The sequence below is a fragment of the Urocitellus parryii genome, chromosome 7 (genome assembly GCF_045843805.1).
Source record: "Urocitellus parryii isolate mUroPar1 chromosome 7, mUroPar1.hap1, whole genome shotgun sequence".
Classification (NCBI taxonomy): domain Eukaryota; kingdom Metazoa; phylum Chordata; class Mammalia; order Rodentia; family Sciuridae; genus Urocitellus; species Urocitellus parryii.
Window position 1 is genome coordinate 126,102,056 of NC_135537.1, and position 25,262 is coordinate 126,127,317.

The 25,262-nt window shown below is 41.2% G+C and overlaps 1 protein-coding gene across 1 annotated transcript in view; it reads right to left on the bottom strand.

Moving 5' to 3' along the window:
* The window catches only part of Dnah9 (dynein axonemal heavy chain 9), a 340,627-nt gene that overhangs the window by 172,686 nt on the left and 142,679 nt on the right, over window positions 1-25,262 (bottom strand). The window contains exons 33-38 of the mRNA XM_026390513.2: window positions 21,993-22,120; window positions 20,382-20,490; window positions 18,421-18,568; window positions 8,397-8,571; window positions 2,471-2,644; window positions 1,771-1,978 (exon numbers count right to left, since the gene is read on the bottom strand). Of these exons, the coding sequence (XP_026246298.2) occupies window positions 1,771-1,978; window positions 2,471-2,644; window positions 8,397-8,571; window positions 18,421-18,568; window positions 20,382-20,490; window positions 21,993-22,120 (942 nt within the window). The remainder of the gene's footprint in view (window positions 1-1,770; window positions 1,979-2,470; window positions 2,645-8,396; window positions 8,572-18,420; window positions 18,569-20,381; window positions 20,491-21,992; window positions 22,121-25,262) is intronic.

Genomic DNA, 25,262 nt, shown 5'->3' on the forward strand with positions numbered 1-25,262 from the left:
TACAGTCAGGAACTTCACTACTGAAAGATGTAGAGAACAAAGTCAATGCGGCTACCTTTCAACATTTGGAGCTGGCTAGACCCTGATTCTGGAAGAGCTGGCAAAACTGGGCAGAAGGAGGGTAGCACAGTGAGCTGTCTTTCCCGTGGGAGCTGGTGGAACTAGAGTGTAAGCTGAGACAAAACTATAGCACCACTGTTTGTTGACCTGGGGCTCACACCTGCAGAGATCATAGAAAGACTGGGCAAAGTAGTCCAGGCTGAGCAAGTTTGGTCCAAATGAAGCCTGTTTTGCAAGTCTGTTGGCTCAAGGCTTGGATAATAAAGTAAGAGAGAAAAAGTCCCATGCTCACCTTCCATGTTATAAACCATAGCTTGAAGTGGATCAGTCTTGCAAACAACTGTATATGGAATGTCTTACTTTTGATGAATTTTGCATTAAGGCATAAGAACCTACTGTAGCATCACCTGAAAGATCAGGCAAAGTAACAGAGGATGGGGCAGGGCTGTTGCTGTTTGGAAAGTAAGGATAGGGTTTATCAGTTTATCGTTTATCCCCTGCTTTACTTCTCCCCTCGTTTGGTTGGAAGATTGGCTCAGATGTATCTTCACAAGAGAGCTGTTTTTAGTTAATATCTATGATATGGATCTGGAGCATACTCCAATATCTTGTGTAACCATAGTAGTTAATTCAGGAAGGTTCAGAGGTAGGGTTTTTAGGCTATGATTAGAATATGGGGGCTCTGACCTCCATCCAATGGACTGATTCATCGATAGATGAATGGACTACTTGGAGGTACTAACTAGTGGGAGGAGGTAGGTTACTGGGGGTGTGCCCTAAAAGTTAGTCTCTTTCCACCCCCAGCTACCACTGTGTCTGCCATGAACTGCCATGAACCTCCACCATGCTCTTCCACCATGATGTCCTGCCTCACTTCAGGCCCCAAACAATGGAAATCAGCTGACCACGAACTGAAACCTATGAAGCCATGAGCTAAATTAAACTTTTCATTCACTAAATTGTTTATGTCAAGTATTTTGGTCACAGTGACAAGACGCTGACCTCACACGTGTTGAGTGTTTCTGTCAAAAAAGGAGACCCTGCTATAATAGAGAATTAAGGCTCTTCTAACTCAATTGCACTGTGTCCCAGGTGTCAACGATCACCCCTGACTGCCATCCCGGAAATTGCGTCACCTAGAGGGGGAGGAAAACCTCTGCAGTGAGCGTCAGAGCCTGAAGTCACACCTGGAGGTCCCATCCCCATTCAGAGCCCAGTGTGTAAACATGTGGTGAAGGGCACGCTCTCCAGGTGGATTCAGAGGACTGGGTATGTCATGCACCCTGCTTCTTGGTGGTGACCTTGGGTCATACATCCTCTTACCCGAGCCTCAGTTTCCCCACCTATGAGATACAAGGGGTGGATCAAAGGATCCCTAGAGATACTTCCAGGGATTGCAGTCTGCAAATCCATGCAGATCTTCAGTGGGGTTCAGCTGTGTCATCAGGATACTGCAGGACTCTGTCCTGAACACCTGACCCTGGAGGAAGTCAACAGGCCAGGGAGGAATGTGGGGAGAAAGGGCAGGGAAAGAGACAGTGTTGGAAAAGTGGGACAGAGGAAGGAGAGGAGAGGTGAGAAGGAGCATTTGGGAGGAAATATGCAGGGCTGGTGCATGCAGGATGTCCCACAAGTGGTCACAGGATAATCTGCTCCAGCCCGCGTCAGGTGACAGACACCCCACGCCCCAGCCCTCTCTGAGCCCCTTACCCTGCAGCATGGCGGACGTGGTGTAGTAGTTGAAAGGCACGTTTTTCACCAGGTATTCCTCGGGGTCGAGGCTGGCCAGCTTAGCTGTCACCAGCACGGATTTGCCGGTGCCGGCTGGACCCACCAGCATGACAGGCCGCCGCCGCTCCATGAGCCGCTCCAGGAAGTAGCACACTCGAATGGTCTCACTGGTGTGCACCAAACAAGCCTGTAAAGGAAACATGAGAGCATGCCAGGGGCTGGAGGGAGAAACAGGTGCAGCAGCACACAAGTTTTGGAGCAGTCCAGAAGAGGGGCTTCTGTCACAGCAGAGCTCAACAAATAAGGGCCAGAGGGTCTTTCCTGATATCAGCAGTAAGTCTAGCCTCTGGACTCATTCTTGGCTCTCTGTGGTTCAGTAGGAGCATCCCATCTCTACCTATTGCTTTCTTCTGTGTCCCTGTGGCCTCTCGAATGTATTATAGAATCTTCTGGCCCTACCATCTCTTCTTCTCTGGATGCTAGGTGGGTCTAGTATTTGTTTGCTCTCTTTAGGGGAGCCTGTGGCTTCATTATAGCTATAATTTGAAAATGCATGTAGCTGGGGCCCACAGGTTCCTAGCAAGGTCAAACTCTTGGGTACCAGGAGAAGATGACCACTGAAATGTGCTGCGGATCCTCAGGGGAGAGGGCCCGTCATTGGCTGCTCAGCCACACTCACCTGCAAAGGCATCTCGGGGTCGAATTCAAACTGGGGGATGAGCTTGGACCAGGGCTCGAATTTCTTGTTCTCTGGGTCTATGTAATAGTCAAAGACGGTTCCCTGGGAAGGAAACTTGACTGTCTTGAACTCTGTCACCCACCATTTGCTGAACTCTGCCCGGTAGTCCACAAGCTGCAAAAGCAAAGCAGGTTAGACAACGAGGTCCTCTAAAGCTCAAGAAGCCTAAGCAGGTGGCTCTGGCATTGACAGAGGTTGGGGTAGGGACACAAAGAGCTCCTGACTGTACTGACGTTCTGCATGGACCAATTCCTCCAGGAAGGATGGTCCTTTCCTGAGGATCAGCCCTGACAACCCCAGGTGTGCAGGGGCTGCCCTGGGGCTACAGCTCTGGAGCATGGTTGTGTTTGGGTGTGAGTCCCAGAATTTAGGTGGGATTTAATGTATTGGAAACTTAATCCCCAAAGTTATATATGAAAGGTGCTTGTAGTCAAGGATTTAGGGGATAATTGGGATTGGATGACATCATGAGGGTGGAGCCCCATGATGGCCTTCATGACTTTGTAAAAAGAACAAGAGAGACCCAAGCTAGCATACTCTTTCTGTCTTGCCACGTGATGTCCTGTGCCATGCTACGATGCAACAGGAAGGCCCTCACCAGATGCCAAGCTAATGCTAGCATGCTTGTGGACTTTCCAGGCTCCAGAACTGTGAGCTAAATAAATGTCTATTCTTTATAACTTACCTGGCCTGTGGCATTCACTTATAGCAATAGAAAATGGGCTAAGATAAATGTGTACAAGTGCCCTTGCGTGACCATGTTGCTGAGCCATTCTGGCACCGGCACTTGTTCTAGTCATCCTAGAGTACAGAGGAAGGAAGGTGTAAGAACACAGAAAAGAGTGGGCACCCTTGGCCACAGGAAGGCAAGCAGATACCAAGAGTTCCTGAAGACAGAGACTGGCTCCCATCTTCCTAGACACCGGAGACTGAGCAATTTTCAGGATGGCCATCAGAGGTGACGGCTGACACTTTGGGCGCACAGTGCAGGGGAGCAAGAAGAGTCTCAGGAAGGGAGCTGGGTATGTAACTGCAGGACACCATTTTCTGTGCCTCAGTTTCCTCAACTATAAAATAAGGGTCTTACAGAAGACAATCTGTCAGATTCTTTCCAGAGCTAAAATTCTGAAATCTAGGAGCAATCGAGGAGATAAAGCTATACTTTTTTTTGGGGGGGAGGGGGAGTAAGGGGTGGCAGAAGGAATAGGTAGAGGCATATAATCCACATGCCTTAATATAGATGATGAACCCCTAAAAGATAGATCTGTGTGATCCAATTGTCCTATCATCTCTAAGCTGAAACACACACACACACACATACACACACACATACACACACACACCCTATTCCCACTGCCCCTGAAAATCCTCTAGGAGAGCAAACCCACCCTTAAAACATGGAGACATAAGAAAAATCCCACAAAAGAAAGAGGCCCAGATTGGGCATTGTAGGAAATATATACAGAGGACAAGACAAAGGGGTCAAAAGCTGGACAGACCAGGGAGCTGGGTCCATGGGAGGAAATCTGGACTCTGACGAAGGTATCCTCCTCATTTTTGCTGTCTGTTAATGAAGTAGGATTGAATTCTTTTGCTTTAAAATGAGAATGGAAATAGGCCCTTAGAGATGGACAGATTTATTTGCTGTTGTGATTTTGATTTTAACTCAGATGAAGGGGACACTGTAGTTGGTTAATATTGTTCTCTCTAAGCAGAAGCCTAGGGAAAAACCTCCATTTTAGATCTTCCTATGAAAAGCTGATTTTAGGTTTATAAGGAGACTGTAAACTTCTGGAAAGAGACAGGATATGAAATTATGTTCCTTTCCTCACTCTTGAGTCCACCTTGAGCGACCTGGTCAGCTTCTTAAGCAAGCTGTTAGCTGGGCCACACTAGCATCATCTAACCCTCCTATAATCGGGCACTGGACCTCAGTTTCTGCTAAAAGTGGACCCTTTAAAGACAGGTGGTGATTGCTGAGCAGACCCAGTGGTTCTTTCTCTTTTCTTTTTCCATATTTTTTTATTGGTGCATTAGGCTATATGTAATGGTGTGGTTTGTTATTATATGTTCATACATGCAAACAATATAATAATATAATTTGTCCAGATTCGTTGTGCAGTATTTCCACTTTCCCTCCCTCCTTCCTCTCTCTGGTCCCTTTCCTCCACTCTACTGATCTCCCTTCAATTTTCATGAGATTCTTCCCCTCCCTGCCCCTGCCCCTTCATTCCACCAACGACTTTCTGAGTTTGGCTTATTTTGCTTAACATAATGCTCCCAAATTCCATCCATTTTCCTGTAGATGACATAATTTAATTCCTCTTTAAGGCTGAACAAACTCCATTGTGCATATGAACCCCATTTTATTTATCCATTCATCCCTTGATGGACACCTAGGTTGGTCAATGGTTCTTTCTCAATTCATCTCTATGGGCTTCCCCGTCCCCCCAGCAATGGATGTTAGGAACTCCTCTTGAATTCCCCATCTCGTGTGTGTGTGTGTGTGTGTGTGTGTGTGTGTTTACATCGCAGTACTAAGGATGGAACCCGGGGCCCTTCTACCACTGATCTACATCTTCAGCCCTTCTATTTTTTATTTTGAGACAGAGTCTTGCTAAATTGCCACCTTGAACTTGTGATCCTCCTGCCTCAGCCACTGAGTGGCTGGGATTGCAGGTGTACACCACCAAGCCCAGCTTCCTTCTCCCTTTAACCTGGATGATGCTGAGACTTTACTGGTACACTATCGGAGAGTTTGAGGACCAATTTCAACCCATTTGATCGTCATGATGCTCTGAATTATGCTGGCTAATTAAAATTATCCCAATTTTCTATTTAAAGGCAGAATTGGGAATCAAACCCAGGTTTTCAGTCTCCCAATCTGGTGCTCCGTCTACCATATGCCTTCGGGAGTTCATTTTATATGGCTGTTGCAAAGTACTTTTCCAGGATAGTGTTCTTTTTTTTTTTTAATGATTCTTTTGCTGAGTGGCAGTTCTCTTCTGTCTTTCCACCTTGCTTTAATCACAACTTTTAAACTGTAAGCACCATTGGTGTCCCTGATGCCAATATTTTGGCCAATTTCCTAACTCTGGTTTTCAGCACTATTTTTGATGTTTTGCTTTAATGCAGATTGTGCAGGGGGCTTGAACATTCCCTGCTGCTAAAAGCTTTCTCCTGTGTCCTTTCCCTAGGTGCCAACATGGCTGCCTGCAGCTCCAAGTGTTCCAGAGCCCAGGAAACGGGTGGTGGTGGGGGGGATGCTTTCTCCTGGGCTTTAACAAGCAGTGGAATGCATTCAAAGTTTTCAATACAGAGATAGAAAAACGGACCAAGACTCTTCACCCTGCTACCCCGCTGCCTGGTTGGTACCAATATGGAAGAGAAGCCTGGTTGCTGTCTGACATTTCATCAACTGAAAGGTTGGAGACTGAATTTGATGGGAAGCAATAAGCTATGCATTCGAGATTCCTGTGATGTTCAGTCAAGTCTCATTCATTCTGCTGGACCCTTCACCTCCTTGCTTTAAGGGGAATGTAAAGCTGTCAAAGGAAAAGCTGCAAAGACTGCAGAAAATTCTGCACAAAATTCTCAGATATCAAACTCCTGGTTTGTGCATCCTTGTGCCCTTTGGGGAAAGGTACACTTCTGGAGACACTATGATAACTGCTTTCTAAAGGACACATTAGGGAATGATGGGGCAGATGGGTGAGTATTAGAACCAGAGCTTGTAAAAAGGCAAAAGAAGTTAATTGATAATTCTTTTGGTCCCAGCTTATTTCCCTTTTGAATTTCTCAAGCATAACTTTGCCTTGCAAGGCTGAAACTTTTTTTTTTTTTTGCCTTTCTTTGAAAGAGCCTCACAATCAACCCAGACCAGAAGGGAAAAATCATAACTTTCCAAAAACTGCAACTTGGTCTGATCCCCTGTTGAGAGAGAGAGGCACCAGACACTTACTATAAAAATGAATATTTATGTGAGGAGAATATTAGCAATAAGCACATATGCATGCCAGCTCTGTTCTAAGAGCTTTGCACGTGTTCATGTTGGGTGATTAGAACAGCATGCATTCACTTAATCCTCACCATCATCCTAGGAAAGGGCTACCTTGTCCTCATCCTTTGGACACATGGGAAGAATAAAGTAGGGAGAGGCTAAATTTCCTGCCCCTGGTTTCCCAGGTAATAGTGGCAGAGTAACAATTCAAAGCCATAGTCCATGGTGGTTTTTTGTTCTGTTTTTTTTTTGTGTGTGTGTGTGTGTGTGTGTTTAGGTTGTTTTTTAAAAACCACCTTATTGTGGTATGATTGATAAACAAAAGACATTACATATTTAATGCATGCAACTTGATGGGTTTGGAGATGATTATACAATTGTGAAACCATTACCACAATGATGCATAAACCTACCATCATCTTCAAATTTTCTCCAGCTTTATTTATTATTGTTGATTTTGTTATTGTTTATGATAAGTCTACTAAAAAAATCTACAGTCTTCACAGTTTTTTTTCTAGAGAAGAAGGAAAGCCTTCTCTTTGAGGTGACATGGACTAACCTAGGAGACATCATGCTCCGTGAAATAAGCCAGACACAGCAAGACAAATACCACCTAACACCATGTATATGATGAATCTAAAATAGTCAAACTCAGAGGCAAAGAATGGAATCATGGCAGCCAGGAGCTGGGGGTTAGGGGAAATGAAAGGTATTGGTCAGTGGGTACAAAATTTCAATCATGCAGGATGACTAAGTTTAAGATAAATGACTCTTATGTACAGAGGGGTTCTTATCGTTAACAATAACTTATTGTATGCTTTTTTTTGGGGGGGGGGGGGCTACTGAGGATTAAATCCAGGGGTACCTAACCACTGAACCACATCCCCAGCCATTCTTACAAATATTTTATTTAGAGACAGACTCTTGCTAAGTTGCTTAGGGCCTCACCAAGTTGCTGAGGCTGGCTTTGAACTTGCAATCTCCTGCCTCCTGAGCTGCTGGGATTACAAGTGAGCATCACCATGCCCATTGTATACTTAAAAATTTGCTAACAGAGTCCACTTTCATATCCTCTATATGATATTACATGGTAGCTAGAGTCAATTTTAAGAGATTTGTCTGCAGAATCTTGGAAGATGTTGTTTCTAGGTAAAATGTTTTATTTATAAATAAAGACAGGATCAGGTGCATTCAAGGTGCTATGGCTCTAGATTATTTATAGGTGAAGAAAAAAGGTTGAAACGCAGGAAGGATTAGGAGATAGGATGTCAAGATGTTCTAAGCCCACATCCCTGTCCCCAAACAGCTTGAGGTTACAGCAATAAACACCATGAGCTAAATACTGCTTTGGTTTTCCACTCCTAGATGCCAATGAATATTTGGTCTAGCCTTCCTTGTACAGCCCTGTGTTTTGAGGCTGTGGGGTCATGCTGGTTAGCCCTGATCTGGTACAGAGCAGTGCATCCTCTGGAAGATGTTTAGAATGCTGAAGGTATTCCCTCCACTGGAGTTCCTACAGCACGGCATCCTTCCACCTCTCTCTCTATAAAACACCCATCACCTGGCAAAGTTGTATACATATTCCAGAAGTTGTTCAGACTCCAACACTGTACACCTTTCCACAAAAGCAGAGGTACATTCACTAACTCAAAAGGCAACAGCCCCAAACACACCACAACCTTGTCTGGCTCACCCCTGTACAGACACTGACATCTTTGGCAGCAGAGCAGATGGTAATTAACTAGAGTCTAATGTTTTTCTGTTAATTCCAACATGAAACTTTCCTGTCTTCCAACTCTGGATGGAGGGTCTGATTTTGCCGCTGCACATTTCCACGTGAAGGTTAACCTCAGTTCATCCTCTTACCTGATCTTGAACCATTGCTCCACCGAAAGCCCAGATGGCAGCAAACACAAAATAAAGCTCGTAGGTTTCCTTGGGGCAGTCTGCAGGGATGTCCTCCTTGGTCAGGAGGCATTCGAGAAGGTAGCACACCATCTGAACCATGCTCTGCTCTGGGACTGGAATTATCTTCTTAAATCTGTGAAGAAAGACCAGGACATGCTCTTAAACACTATGGATGTTCCATTCTAGAAGAGCCATTGGACAACTATGGAATCCCCTTGGCTTCAGGGGACTCAGGACTGGTCAAGTTCTTTGGGGGTTACAGAGGACCTTGATGTCACACAAGCCTTACTGTCCTCAGTTATTTTCTTGGGTCAACTTCTTTTGAAAAGAAGCAATGGCCTGGCGATCGACTAAGAAGCTTCCATTTCTCATCTTTCTTTCTTCTGATTCCCTGTCCCTCTCTCTTTTCTGCTCCTTGCATGGACCATCCCTTCTCAGTCTTTGAGGAAAGTGAATGCAGCAAAACAAGTCAACATCTCACTTTTTTCACTCTTCTTTTAATTTCTTCAATGGCCAAAAAGGACATGCATGAATATATAATAACAAATCTCACTATTATGCATAATTATACTGTACCAATAAAAATAGGGACAACATTGTCCAAAAGGACCTGAAAAGGCACTTTTGGGAACAATTTTGAGGTCTGTTCTTTCACATCTTTTCCTCAGTGGTTTTCTTCCAACACACTGAAACATGTTTCTGGGGCCAGAGTCTTGTCTGGATAGTGGAGGGGACAGGGAGAAAGGATGATTTTTATATAATCCTGAACTGAATGGAATTCCTTATCTGAAAATGCTCCTTCTGTGACTTTCTCCTGGTCTTCTATTTGTACTTTAGATCTTGACTTTGAAGGTCTTAACTGAAAGGCAGATATCAAGAGATGCGCAAAAGACATCCTATGCCCAAGGAACCAGGAGTGTGTATAGGTACACACACATATTGCACATAGGAACCTGTCTGTCCCTGGGTACTCTCTCCCTGCATGTGTACATAGGGTGTACACCACAGAATCACACACTCAACCCACACTATCACAGTCTGTGCACCCAGGCTGCCCAGGGAATGGGTCTGTGTCACAAGATGAACATCATCATCTATTGCCACTGTAGAAGTCACTCACTACTCTTGGGCCTGCAAGTGGCCCAGTGTGCTCTTCTCATCAATGTTTTGTGTTTGTGTCTACTTCTTCTTCTTCTTCTTTTTTTAATCTTTGGTTAGTTTTCTGCTTTTTAAAAATTGATTTAAAAAAAAATAAATGACAGCGGAATGCATTGCAATCTTATTACACACATGCAGCACAATTTTTCATATCTCTGGTTGTATATAAAGTATGTTGTCACCAATTCGTGTCTTCATATATGTACTTTGGATAATGATGTCTATCACATTCCGCCATCCTTGCTAATCCCCTGCCCCCTCCCTTTCCCTACCACCCCTCTGCCCTGTCTACTTCTTATCCTTACCATAATGTTATTACCATATAATACTCTAGGTGTTATGAGTAAAGAGAAAACTTAGTCCTTGATGGTCTGTCCTTCAATTTTCCAATGCATATTTCTAATAGGTGATAAAAGGAAACCATCTCAGGCTCAGTGTTGGGTAAGGTACCATAATAGTGGGTTCCAGGAACCCATACAGTCCCCAATGAGAGTCCAGACAACCTAGGTGGGACTTGCAAAAAGGTTTCGCAACCCTGACCTTTCTACCTTCTCAGTGGTATTGAGGATCCAAGTGGGAGGTGCTGGGGGGAGGCTGTACATACAAATACAGGATTTGGAGAGAGCTTTGGCATGTAGTGAGTGCAACCTTCCCTATAGGGAAGGCTGGGCTTGCCCACATAGAGAGACAGGGCAAAGAAACTTCAACTGAACTAGTCCAGGCTGGTTTACTTTCCCCAGTAAGCCCCATCAAGCTTTGTAGAACTCACAGTGGTGTGTAGAGAGGTTTCTTGCTGCGGCAGCTTGAGCTCCAGTCTATTAAAGCCAAACAGGAATGAATATTTCCTGGAATCCAAGTGTGAGCTGCATGCATGTGGGGTTGTTTGAGAGGCTGGCTAATGGGGCTGTTGGAAGGATGAGGTACTGGAGGTTTTTGTTAGGAGTAGCTCACAACTGGATGAAGGAGAGGCACAAACTTTCTTCAGGGAATGCAGATGAGAGATCTTTAGTGATGGGGAGGGATCCACAGAACTCCCAAAATCCCCCAAAGAGAAGGCATCAGATTTTAAGATCTGTTGTAGTTATCATAGCCATAGCCACACAGGTGTAGCCAAGTGATACCTCTCCTGTCTCTCTGTACCCTTCAACCCTGAGAAATCAGAAGATATAAAATTTCTGAGAAACCAGAAAAAGAGGTGAGAATACTCCCCTTTCCCATTCAGCTGCATGGCAAGGCAGAAGCTTCCATTGTAGATGAGGCTTGCTTCTTTAAATTTTCCCTGGACTTGTGTGTGTGTGTGTGTGTGTGTGTGTGTGTGTGTGTGAGAGAGAGAGAGAGAGATGCACACACACACTACAAGTGGCCAGAAAATGGTGGACATTGATTTAGATCTCAGCTAGGGTGGGAGGAGAACAAACCACATAAAATGGTTTTGAGGGAACAATGAAAAAACAAGGTAAGGTCGATTTATACTCAGCCCTTGTCTAATAAAATAATTAATATGTGTTGACGTTGCACACATTAATATGTGTTGACGTTGCACAGCTTATTTTAACAGGGTGGCATAAAACCAGCATCAGGATACTGTGTCTCTATAAAATAGAAGTAAGGCCTTGAAGTAAAAGCATCTGTTCCTTATTAACTGCCACATCACAGAGCTCTGCTCCCTCATGTGTAGCCTTTTCAGAGAGCTGGGAGAAAAAAATGAAATAATACCCCAAAGCGGGCACCCATGAATGACAACTATTCTTCTTCCCTGATAACCATAGATTTCAACAACTGGGGGGCCAGTCTGCATAGACTTAAGACAGTTGATCTTTGAGGCTTGTTCAAATGCTTGTGTATGTGCCAGCACAGATGTGCAAGGTGCACACGCACATGAATGTGCGCGTGCACACACACACACACACACACACATACGCAAATACACAAAAGTTTTGGCATCTCTCATCTTAAATGCAGACAGTGGGGATAGCCTGACTTTTTGCTAAAGACTGTATTGACAAGTGTCCCAATCAAAGATAAAGAGCAAGGGTGGACTGCTTTCCTAAAGCCTTACCCTAATCTGGTGTTATAGCCCATGTTGACCTTGCTCATTTGCTTGCCCACTATAGCCACCACTCAGAATTTGCTTGTTACTAGGGAAGCATTAGACTCCAAGGCTTTAGAGTCCATGGGTGATCAGGGGCTGAAAGCTTTCCAAACCCTTGAAAAAGATACCGACATTTGGAAAAAAAAATTATTGACCCTGAAATATAAAAGCATATAAAAATACACTACGTTGGGGCTGGGGATGTGGCTCAAAAGGTAGCACTCTTGCCTGGCATGCATGTGGCTCGGGTTTGATCCTCAGCACCACATACAAAAACAAAGATGCTGTGTCCGCCGAAAACTAACAAAAAAAAATATTAAAAAATTCTCTCTCTCTCTCTCTCTCTCTTAAAAAAATACACTGTGTCGACTACTAGATTACAATTCAGTTTTATTGATACAAAGGTCACTTCTAATGTGGGTGGATTAGTAGATGGCCTGGGGCCCTTTATCTTGCCATCGCAGTATGGGGTTTCCCTTTCCTCTGCCTCTGACTTTGTGGGTGACTGGACAACTGGTGCCACAATCCTATCTTGTGCTTGACAGGCCCAGGGATAAGGAGGCAGGGATCAATTTGAGTGATGGACTGTAAATTCTTGGAAACATAATCCCGACCCCAAACTTTGGAATCTTCAGAAACTATGGATCTCAGACTCTTGGGCACTAGCTTCTGATGCCTCTTCTTGGCTGAATTATGGGAATGGGTGTCATGTTCATAGAATAATCTATCAAATGAGAGAGGTGGGGGAGGGGGAGAGAAAGAGGTTTCCAAGCACGGGAACCCCTTTATACTGACACATCAAACATTCTTACTGTAATAACTATCCTCTTGGTTAAGAGTCATTAACCTTATTTGAGTGATAGGTGGTACCTGCTATAGTTTGTATCTTGAGTTTCCCCTAAAGGCTCCTGAATTAAGGCTTTGGTCCCCAGAGAGGTGCTAGAAATGTTAAGATGTAGGGCCACGAAGGAAGTCTTTAGACCACTGGGGCATGCCCTCGAAGGGGACCAGGGGACCCTACTCTCTTCCTCTTTTTTGTTTCCCAGCCATGAGATGAGTGGTTTTTGCTCTGCCATGTGTTCCTGACATGATGTGCTGCCACACATTCAAAGTAAGGGGGCCAACTAATCATGGATTGAAACTTCCAAAACTGTGAGCTAAAACAAACCTTTTCTCTTTTTTTTCATGTTTATTTATTTATTTTTTTTATTGGTCGTTCATAACATTACATAGTTCTTAATACATCATATTACACGGTTTGATTCAAGTGAATTATGAACTCCCGCTTTTACCCCGTATACAGATTGCTGTATCACATCAGTTACCCTTCCATTGATTGACATATTGCCTTTCTAGTGTCTGATGTATTCTGCTGTCTGTCCTATTCTCTACTATCCCCCCTCCCCTCCCCTCCCCTCCCCTCCCCTTTTCTCTCTCTACCCCTTCTACTGTAAATCATTTCTTCCATTTGTATTATCTTGTCTTACCCCTCCTTTCCTCTTATATGACATTTTGTATAACCCTGAGGATCGCCTTCCATTTCCATGCAATTTCCCTTCTCACTCCCTTTCCCTCCCACCTCTCATCCCTGTTTAATGTAAATCTTCTTCTCAAGCTCTTCGTCCCTACCCTGTCCTTGTTTACTCCCCTTATATCAAAGGAGTCATTTGGTATTTGTTTTTTAAAGATTGACTAGCTTCACTTAGCATAATCTGCTCTAATGCCATCCATTTCCCTCCAAATTCTATGCTTTTGTCATTTTTTAATGCAGAATAATACTCCATAGTATATAAATGCCACATTTTTTTTATCCATTCATCTATTGAAGGGCATCTAGGCTGGTTCCACAGTCTTGCTATCGTGAATTGAGCTGCTATGAACATCGATGTAGCAGTGTCCCTGTAGCATGCTCTTGTTAGGGCTTTAGGGAATAGACCGAGAAGGGGAATAGCTGGGTCAAATGGTGGTTCCATTCCCAGCTTTCCAAGAAATCTCCATACTGCTTTCCAAATTGGCTGCACCAATTTGCAGTCCCACCAGCAATGAACAAGAGTGCCCTTTTCCCCGCATCCTCTCCAGCACTTATTGTTGTTTGACTTCCTAATGGCTGCCAGTCTTACTGGAGTGAGATGGTATCTTAGGGTAGTTTTGATTTGCATTTCTCTGACTGCTAGCGATGGTGAGCATTTTTTCATGTACTTATTGATTGATTGTATGTCCTCCTCTGAGAAGTGTCTGTTCAGGTCCTTGGCCCATTTATTGATTGGGTTATTTGTTATCTTATTGTCTAATTTTTTGAGTTCTTTGTATATTCTGGTTATTAGGGCTCTATCTGAAGTGTGTGGAGTAAAGATTTGTTCCCAGGATGTAGGCTCCCTATTTATCTCTCTTATTGTTTCTTTTGCTGAGAAAAAACTTTTTAGTTTGAGTAAGTCCCATTTGTTGATTCTATTTGTTAACTCTAGCGCTATGGGTGTCCTATTGAGGAATTTGGAGCCCGATCCCACAGCGTGTAGATCATAACCAACTTTTTCTTCTATCAGATGCCATGTCTCTGATTTAATATCAAGCTCCTTGATCCATTTTGAGTTAACTTTTGTGCACGGCGAGAGATAGGGATTCAGATTCATTTTGGTGCAAATGGATTTCCAGTTTTCCCAGCACCATTTGTTGAAGATGCTATCCTTCCTCCATTGCATGCTTTTAGCCCCTTTATCAAATATAAGATAGTTGTAGTTTTGTGGATTGGTTACTGTGTCCTCTATTCTGTACCATTGGTCCACCCGCCTGTTTTGGTACCAGTACCATGCTGTTTTTGTTACTATTGCTCTGTAGTATAGTTTGAAGTCTGGTATCGCTATACCGCCTGATTCACACTTCCTGCTTAGTATTGTTTTTGCTATTCTGGGTCTTTTATTATTCCATATGAATTTCATGATTCTTTTATCTATTTCTACAAGATATGCTGTTGGGATTTTGATTGGCATTGCATTGAACTTATAGAGAACTTTTGGTAATATCGCCATTTTGATGATGTTAGTTCTGCCTATCCATGAGCAGGGTATATTTTTCCATCTTCTAAGGTCTTCTTCTATGTCTTTCTTTAGGGTTCTGTAATTTTCATTGTATAAATCTTTCACCTCTTTTGTTAGGTTGATTCCCAAGTATTTTATTTTTTTGGGGGATATTATGAATGGAGTAGTTGTCCTCATTTCCGTTTCAGAGGATTTGTCGCTGATATACAGGAATGCCTTTGATTTATGCGTGTTGATCTTATATCCTGCCACTTTGCTGAATTCATTTATTAGCTCTAATAGCTTCTTTGTAGACCCTTTTGGGTCTGCTAGGTATAGAATCATATCATCTGCAAATAGTGATAATTTAAGTTCTTCTTTTCCTATTTTTATGCCTTTAATTTCTTTCGTCTGCCTAATTGCTCTGGCCAGTGTTTCGAGGACTATGTTGAACAGAAGTGGTGAGAGAGGGCATCCCTGTCTTGTACCAGATCTTAGAGGGAATGCCTTCAATTTTTCTCCATTCAGAATGATGCTGGCCTGTGGCTTATCATAGATTGCTTTTACAATGTTGAGGTATGATCCAGTTATCCCTAATTTTTCTAGAGTTTTGAACATAAAGGGATGCTGTACTTTGTCGAATGCTTTTTCTGCATCTATCGAGATGATCATATGGTTCTTATTTTTAAGTCTATTGATGTGGTGGATAACATTTATTGATTTCCGTATATTGAACCAACCTTGCATACCAGGGATGAATCCTACTTGATCATGGTGTATAATTTTTTTGATATGTATTTGAATCCGATTCGCCAGAATTTTATTGAGGATTTTTGCATCAAGGTTCATTAGAGATATTGGTCCGTAGTTTTCTTTCTTTGAAGTGTCTTTGTCTGGTTTCGGAATCAGGGTGATATTGGCCTCGTAGAATGAATTTGGAAGTTCTCCCTCTTTTTCTATTTCCTAAAATAGCTTGAAAAGTATTGGTGTTAGTTCCTCTTTAAAGGTTTTGTAAAACTCTGCTGTATACCCATCCGGTCCTGGGCTTTTCTTAGTTGGTAATCTTTTGATGGTTTCTTCTATTTCCTCTATTGTTATTGGTCTGTTTAGGTTGTCTATATCCTCCTGACTCAATCTGGGCAGATCATAAGACTTAAGGAATTTATCTATGCCTTCACTATCTTCTATTTTATTGGAGTATAAGGATTCAAAATAATTTCTGATTATCTTCTGTATTTCTGAAGAATCTGTTGTGATATTGCCTTTTTCATCCCGTATGCTAGTAATTTGGGTTCTCTCTCTTCTTCTCTTCGTTAGCATGGCTAAGGGTCTGTCAATTTTATTTATTTTTTCAAAGAACCAACTTTTAGTTTTGTCAATTTTTTCAATTGTTTCTTTTGTTTCAATTTCATTAATTTCAGCTCTGATTTTAATTATTTCTTGCCTTCTACTTCTTTTGCTGTTGTTTTGCTCTTCTTTTTCTAGGATTTTGAGATGAAGTATGAGATCATTTATTTGTTGGTTTTTTCTTTTTTTGAGGAATGAACTCCAAGCAATGAATTTTCCTCTTAGAACTGCTTTCAATGTGTCCCATAGATTCCGATATGTTGTGTCTGTGTTTTCATTTAACTCTAGGAAGTTTTTAATTTCCTCCTTGATGTCTTCTAAAACCCATTGATCATTCAGCAACCTATTGTTCATTCTCCAAGTGATGCTTGATTTTTCCTTCCTACTTTTATCATTGAATTTCAGTTTCATTCCATTGTGATCAGATAAGATGCATGGTGTTATCTCTACCCCTTTATATTGTCTAAGAGTTGCCCTGTGACATAATATATGGTCTATTTTTGAGAAGGTTCCATGTGCTGCTGAGAAAAAAGTGTAACTACTTGATGTTGGGTGGTATAGTCTATATATGTCAATTAAGTCTAGGTTGTTAATTGTGTTATTGAGTTCTATAGTTTCCTTATTTAACTTTTGTTTGGAAGATCTGTCCAGTGGTGAGAGAGGTGTGTTGAAGTCTCCCATGATTATTGTATGGTGGTCTATTAGACTCTTAAACTTGAGAAGAGTTTGCTTGATGAACACAGCTGTGCCATTATTTGGGGCATATATATTTATGATTGTTATGTCTTGTTGGTGTATGGTTCCCTTGAGCAGTATGACGTGTCCTTCTTTATCCCTTTTGATTAACTTTGGCTTGAAATCTATTTTATTAGATATGAGTATGGCCACTCCTGCTTGTTTCCGCAGTCCATATGAGTGGTATGATTTTTCCCAACCTTTCACCTTCAGTCTATGAATATCTTTTCCTATCAGATGCGTCTCCTGTAGGCAGCATATTGTTGGGTCTTGTTTTGTGATCCATTCTGCTAGCCTGTGTCTCTTGATTGGTGAGTTTAAGCCATTAACATTTAGGGTTATTATTGAGATATGGTTTGTTCTTCTAGCCATATTTATTTATTGATGTTACTAAACCTGATTTGTTATCCTCTTTGACTACTTTCCCCCCTTTACTGTCCTACCAAACCTTTTCTCTTTATAAGTTGATTATTTCAGGTTTTTTTGGGTAAATTCAATATTTTTAAATGTATTTTAATCAGTTATACATGACAGTAGAATGCATTTATGCACTTTGATCTATTATGCATAGATGGGACATAATTTCTCATTTTTCTTAGTGTACATGTTGCAGAATCATTTTGGTCATGCAGTCATATATATACATAATGTAATAATGTCTGTTTTATTCTACTAACTTTCCTATCCTTATATCCCCTCCCCTCCTGTCACTTCTCTCCACCTAATCTAAGGTAACACTATTCTTCTCTAGTGTCCCCCATCTTATTTTGAATTAGCATCTGCATATTAGAGAAGACATTCATTCAGCCTTTGGTGTTTGGGGATTGGCTTATTTTGCTTTAGCATGATATTTTCCAATTCCAACCATTTACTGGCAAATGCCATAATTTCATTCCTCTTTAAAGCAGAGAATTATTCCATTGAATATATATACCACACATTTTTCTTTATCCATTCATCTATTGAAGGACACCTTGGTTGGTTCCATAGTTTGGCTATTGTGAATTGAGATGCTATAAACATGGACGTGGCTGCGTCATTGTAGTAGCTGATTTTAAGTCCTTTGGGTATGACCTGATAGTGATGGAGAGCTGACTCGCACAGGTGATCAGGGTTTGTTGCTTTTACTTTTGCAAAACCATAAGAGCAGAAGTGACCTTCCAGTTTTCAGTGGAGAAGGACAGGTCAAATGATAAACTATACCCAATTCCTGAACTGTGAATACCCAGAATCAGAAACAGAAAGCGGGCCCCATGTGTCCCTGACAGCGTCATCTTCACTTCTGGGCCTGTAGAATCATTTGTAGGAGAGACAGGTGCTTTCCTTGTGAGCAGAAGGATTTGAGTCTCAGGACTACCATCTGATCTCACAGCCACCTGCCTCCTTCACGTACATACACACCAGTGTGGCACTTACGAAAGGCACTTTAAACCTTCCTTCTCTTCAGTCACCTCTCCTCTTGCCTGAACTGACCATAGGCATTCCGTGGCCATCCTAATGTGTGTTCCCCTCTGCCATCTGCTGTGCCTGGGGGGTTCTGACTTTGGGATCAGGACAGAACATCAGCAGGGCATCAGCTGTGAGCCAAGGATTCTCTGTGGCTGGGCTCATGGGCTACCTTTGTTTCTGGGCTTACCTGGTTCTGAGTGTGTCCAGACAGGTTGGAAGATACTTGTCAAACAGAATGGTTAGGTTGGCTCTCTCTGTCTGGATTTCCCTCTGGTCAATCCAACTGCTCACTGCAGGATTCCATCCCAGGTCTGCTGGGTTGATGTAGAGGATCCCTGGGAGGAAAGAGAATGCTGGGCACGGAGGATTCCATACAGGTCAAAGTATGCTTTCCCCAAGGAAAAGAACAGAGACCTGGCCTTGGTCAGAGAGGGCACATGTGTTTACTATTGAGGATCAAGGACAACTGATCCATGACAGATGAAGGAAGAGCTGGGTTGAGAAGAACCCCAAGACCACAAGTCAAGGCTTGGGAAGAAAGAAAACTGTGACTGATCAGCAAAACTTGTCATAATGTGGGAGAGTGCAGTGGATTGAATAATGGTCTCCTAAAAGATATGACCACATCCTAACCATTGGAACCTGTTACCGTGAATTTATTTGGGAAAGGAGTCTTTGCAGATAGATGTAATTAAGCCAAAGGTCTTGTGATGAAGTTACACTGGATTGTCTGGATGGGACATTTACAAGTGTCTTTATACGAGATAAAAGAGGAGAGATGAATACAGATGAGGAAGGCAGAGGTTTGGAGTTATGGGGGACATAAGCCAAGGACAATGGAAGGTGGATGAAAGAAACAAGGGGGCACTCTTCTACAGCCTTTGGAGGAAGTGCAGCCTCAATGACCTTGATTCTGGATATCTGACTTGCAGAAAGGTGAGAGAATAAATTTCTGCTGGTTTGAAAGCCACCAAGTTTATGGTGATTTATTACACTTGTTACTGTGACAGTAGGTAACTAAAACAGAGTGGGAGAGAACTCTCCTGACCTGTGTTCCCAGCCTTAATCCAGGTTCTTAAAGGGGATCCTGATATTGAGGTAGAGATCAAAACGTTATGAGTTTGTATTTTATTATTATTTGATGAACTATTTTATCAACTTTATTTAGGCATAACTGATATACAAAACACTGTACACTGAAGTAAGCCAATCCCCCCAAACCAAAGGCCGAATGTTTTCTCTGATAAGTGGATGCTAATCTATAATGGGGAGGGGGCATGGGATGAGTGGAGGAACTTTGGATGGGGGCAAAGAGGAGGGGGAATAGGGGTTATGGGGGTAGGAAAGATGGTGGCATGAGACATTCATCATTACTCTAGGTACATGTATGATTGAATAAATGGCATGACTCTATTTTGGGCACAACCAGAGAAGTGAAAGATTCTGCTCCATTTGTGTACAATGAATTGAAGAGCATTCTGCTGTCATATATAACTGATTAGAACAAATAAATAAATAAACACTGTACATATTTAATGCAAACTATTTTGATGAATTTGGGACACCCAAATCCACCTGTGAAACCATCACCACAATTAAGTTAATAAATGTATCCATTACTTCCAAAATGTCTTCACCCTGCATAACTGAAACTTTGTACCCATTCAGCAAAATCTCCCTTGTGCCCTCCTGCCCAGGGCCTGTCAATTACCTTTCTATTTCTTTAAATTTGATTATTTCCCCAAATCAGTTCTTTTAACCTCTAGGCTCTGCTAATGAATTTAGTTAGCAGAGATACAGGAAAATGAAGGTAATGTTGCTATTTTCCATGAGGACTTAATGAGAAATGATGATTTGACATGGAGGCTAGAATGAGCCTCAAAGTAGCCTAATTTGAGACACTTCTGTGCAGCGGACATTTTTCCGGCTTGCAGGCTATTTCCCTTCCCATTGCCACATTTCTGAATAAACAAAACCACTGACTCTGGTCTTATAGTGCCCATTTCCCTTTGTGAATGTGGATGAGTCCTGAGAACTAGGCTGGAGTTTTGGATGAGCAGGTTTCTGACTTCCTTTAGAGCCAGAAAAACCCATTTTCCAGCTCAAAGTACCCATCTCAGTTGAGCAGCTTTACCCGCAGGGCCATACCTGCTCTGGAGACGGTTGCTGGAGTGGCCGTGCGCAGGTGGCTGATCTCAAAGAGGAGCCGCATTGTGGGGTTAAGAGGAATCCTCTCATTGCTTGCCAGGGTCAGCACCTGGAAACCACAGGAGGGATATCCCATCAGGGAGGTATTAGGACACACTGCCAGCTGGTGAGGATTTGGTGGGTTATTATTATTATTATTATTGGTGTGGGTACTGGGGATTGAACTCAGAGGCACTCAGCCACTGAGCCACATCCCCAGCCCTATTTGGTATTTTATTTAGAGACAGGCTCTCACTGAGTTGCATAGCACCTCTCTTTTACTGAAGCTGGGTTTGAATTTGTGCTCCTCCTGCCTCAGCCTCCCGAGCCCTTGGGAATAAAAGTATGTGCTACCTCGCCTGGCTTGGTGGAATATTATTGATTGGGTTATGGATGTTCTATGGTTTGAATAGTTTCCCTGGAAAGCATGTATTGGAAGCTTAATTCCTAATGCAATTGCATTGAGAAGTAAGGCCTTCAGAGGTGACGAGACGAAAAGGCATCCGCCTTCATAAATGGACCAATGCTAATTTTAAAAGGGCTTGAGGCTGCAGTTCAAGTCTCTGCTCTCTTGTGCATGCTTTCTTGCCCTTCCCCCTCTACCATGGGATGAGCACAGCAAAAAGGCCCTGGGCCCTGGATCTTGGACTTTCTAGTCTCCAGAACTGAGACAAATAAATATCTTTTCTTTATAAAATTCCCAGTCTCCAGTATTCTGTGAAAGTAACATAAAACAAAGTCAAGATGACTATTTTCTTCTTTTTGATTGTAAGTACTTTCTAAATTTTCTACAGTAACTCTCTTTCTCTCTTCCTATCTCCCCTCCACTCCTTCCCCTCTATCCTCTGTGTGTGTGTGTCTGTTGAATCAGGGAAAAAAGTTATTTAAACAGTGTAAATCGGTGCCAATAATTTGAGTGAACGAGACCATTCTGGAATAATAAAACTATTAAAAGAAAAGAGCTTCAGTTTCAAGTTTCTGCACTTCCTTCTTAAGTAGTCTCACTGGGAGGGTGTGCATTTATTCTAATGGTTCTGTGAATGTTGCAGCCATCTGAACACTTCCAGTGTGGATGGGCTTTCTGAACGTGTCTAGCTACCAGCTTAACAGACGTTTTACAGGCCGTTCAGTTAGCTTTCATTGTTTTATGAAAAAATAACGCAGGCTCACAATGGATAGATATTTACCGCTATGGAGGGAGTTTGACGGGCTCAGAATGTTTCTGATCCATCATTTTCTGATTTTTAGAAAAGGAAAAGTATGAGGAAGAAAAAAAAGACTTGAATAGATGATTTATGATTTCTTTCCGCTCTGAATGTCAAATGAATCTGCAGTCACAAGTTTCTGAAGGAAACAGAACACCATCCCAAAATTGGGCCCTTGAAGCAGTTCAAGGTGGGAACAGAATCAGTCAGTCCTGAGATGTCTGCAGAAGACACCAGCAACAGCTGCAATCCCTGGGCCAGCCACTGTGAGGCATCTAGATTTCCAAGTGCACCTGCGGCATGGAGCACTGGCTGCATTGATGGTTGGGGATGACATGGGGATTTCCCTCCCCGCTTGCTTTGATACCTTGTTGTCATCCATAACAGTATTCAGAGACTCAATCCACATTGGATCTATGTCACCATCCAGTAAAATCCACTTAGGTCCCTCATGGGAGATATTGGCGAGCTCCCGCATGATGGAAGAGAACAACCCTAAAAGGAAGCACTGGTAACTTATTTTCCATTCGACATCAATCATCTTTGTCTTAACAAAGCTTTGCCCCATTAGCACTCAAAAGGAGGGGTAAATAGAACCAGTAGATCAGATGAGGCTCTGTGTCTTGCTCTACCGAAAATTTCTCTTTGACCACACCAGAGGTGCGCTCTCTCTGGGTCTCAGGGTAACTTCCTGTGAATCATTTCAGCAAGTGACTGAAACAGGTCAGAATAACATTTAACTTGATTAGGTGAAATTTTCACCCTTCATAATTGCAGCCCTGGTAAATCTTGCCCAAGACAGGACTTGGGCTTCTCCCCTGATTCATATTGTCATTACATGAAATTTAAACACTAACTTAGATTGAATTGATTTTATGATATTAAACTTTCCCACTCAATAATACAGTTTGCATTTTTTTCTTCATTTATTCAGTTATTGTTTTATGTCCACCATAAAATATTTTGAGACAGAGTCTTGCTAAGTTGCTGAGGCTGGCTTTGAATTTGTAATCCTCCTACCTCAGTCTCCTAGTCACTGGGATTATAGGTGCCTGCCACAATGCCCAGAAATTTTATCACTTTTTAAGTATACCTCTTTAGTGAAGGATATTCCTAAATATATCATCTTTTTGATTGTTATTGTGAATGAAATTTTCTCCCCCTATATTTCCATGCTTAGTGGATATTGCTTGTATAGAGGATAGAGATAAGCTATGAAAGTTTGCATATTTATTTTATGTTTGGTTAACATTAATAAATTTTCTTATTAAATCTAGTGACTTTTTTTCAGTAATGTCCTGTGGGTTTTCTAAGCATAAAAGTTGCAGAATGAGCAAAACAATAATGTTTCTCCTTTCTTCTAATTTATGCCATATATTCCCTTTTCTTTTTTTTTTTCATTTTTATTTATTTATTTTTTTTTAATGTTGGTTGTTCAAAACATTACATAGTTCTTTTCTTTTTTTTTTTTTTAAAGAGAGAGTGAGAGAGGAGAGAGAGAGAGAGAGAGAGAGAGAGAGAGAGAGAATTTTTTTTTTTTTAATATTTATTTTTTAGTTCTTGGCGGACACAACATCTTTGTTGGTATGTGGTGCTGAGGATCCAACCCGGGCCGCACGCATGCCAGGCGAGCGCGCTACCGCTGAGCCACATCTCCAGCCCTACATAGTTCTTGATATATCATATTTCACATTTTGATTCAAGCAGGTTATGAACTCCCATTTTACCCCTCAGGGTTATACAAAATTACATACAAGAGGAAGTGAGGGGAAAGGGAAAAACAGTACAAGGGGGAGGAATGAATTACAGTAGTGGGGGTAGAGAGAGAAGAGGGGAGGGGAGGGGAGGGGAGGGGGGATAGTAGAGGATAGGAAAGGCAGCAGAATACAACAGACATGAGTATATCAATATGTAAAGCAATGAAGTGTAACTGATGTGACCCTTTTCTTGTCTTACTGCATTTTCTAGAATATCAGCAGACAATGCTGAATAATAATGTTGATAATAGGCCTCAATAACTTGTTTCTGATTTTAATGGATGACTTTAGTGTATCATTATTCAGAGTGATTTCATTTTCCTCTTCACTTTAGGTACCACATTTAAGAGATATCTTTCTATTCCTATTTTGTTTAGAACTTTCAGTAATGGCTTTGGGTTTTCAGTATCTATCGGTTCATCAAATAATTTTCTCCTTTAACATGTCAATGCATTTTGCTAATGCTTAAAAAAATAATTGATCTATCCTTATATTCCTGGAATAGATTCTACTTTACTAAATTGTGTCATTCTTTTTTAATAGTAGTTAATTTTTATTCTAATTCTGCCATAGGCAAGAACACATAGAATTAATAAGTGCAAAGTTTTTCTGGTTCTTGGATATTTTATTTGTACCTATTTGACTCATGAAATATAAAATGAAATTTTTTCCTTTTTAAAAAATTTTAGTGCATTACAATTATCCATAACAGTGAGGTTCATTTTGACCTATCCATAAATGCATATAACATAGTTTTCTCCATTTCAATCCCTAGTACTATGCATTCTCCTCTTCTCTTCTTTCTCCTTAGCCCCTTCCTGTAGGCAATTAGTTTCCCTTCTATTTATTGATTTTGTAAATTGATACACTATTACAGCTGTATTATTCTTTTGAGATTCTGTTGGATTCTATTTACTGATATTTTATTTAGAATGTTTGCATCTAAATTAATCTATATCAATGAGTAAAACTGAACTTTTATTATTATGTTTTTGTTGTTCCACATGCAAGTTGACTTAAAGATTATTCGGGGGCTGGGTATGTGGCTCAAGCAGTAGCGCTCTCACCTGGCATGCATGGGGTGCTGGGTTCAATCCTCAGCACCACATACAAATAAAATAAAGATGTTGTGTCCGCTGAAAACTAATATATATATATATATATATATATATATATATATATATATATATAAATTCTCTCTCTTTAAAAAAATATGTATATATAAAAAAAAAGATTATTTGAGCTCCATAAAATGAACTAATTCAGAGCTATCCTTTTTATGATTTTTGAAATTACTTGTTTTTGTTCTTTTACTTTCTGTATATTTTGTTTAAATTAGGTTACTCAATTTTTCTACTTGTTGTTGAATATATGTTGTTAATTTATATTTTGCTAGGTGATCTTATATTTCTTCTAGTTTTTCAAATATGTGTCATCTACTTAAATACGCTAATCTTGTTTATATTTACTATTATATATCCTTTCTAATTCCTAATCATATATAAGTATTTACCCATTTCCCCATTATGTACACAATGAACGTATTGTTCTTTATGTAAAAATGTTTGTATTTATCTTCTCTATGATTTGTTTTGCATCTGTTCAGACTAATTTCAGATTTTATCTTTCTTAATTTTCTTTCACTCATTTTCTTCAAGTTTAGTTTGAGCAATTGCTTAATATAGATTCTAACTTCCTTTATTTCTAGCCTACCTTCCATGATAAAATTTTTCCTTATAGGGTTTAGAGGTATTCCATGGATTTCATATAAAGTATTCTTTTTATTAATTCTGAGAGGCTTGGGAATTTAATTTTGTTTTGGATCCAGAGGTAGAGAACATTTCTTGATTTGGAAGTAGTAAAATTAGTCTGGATAATTT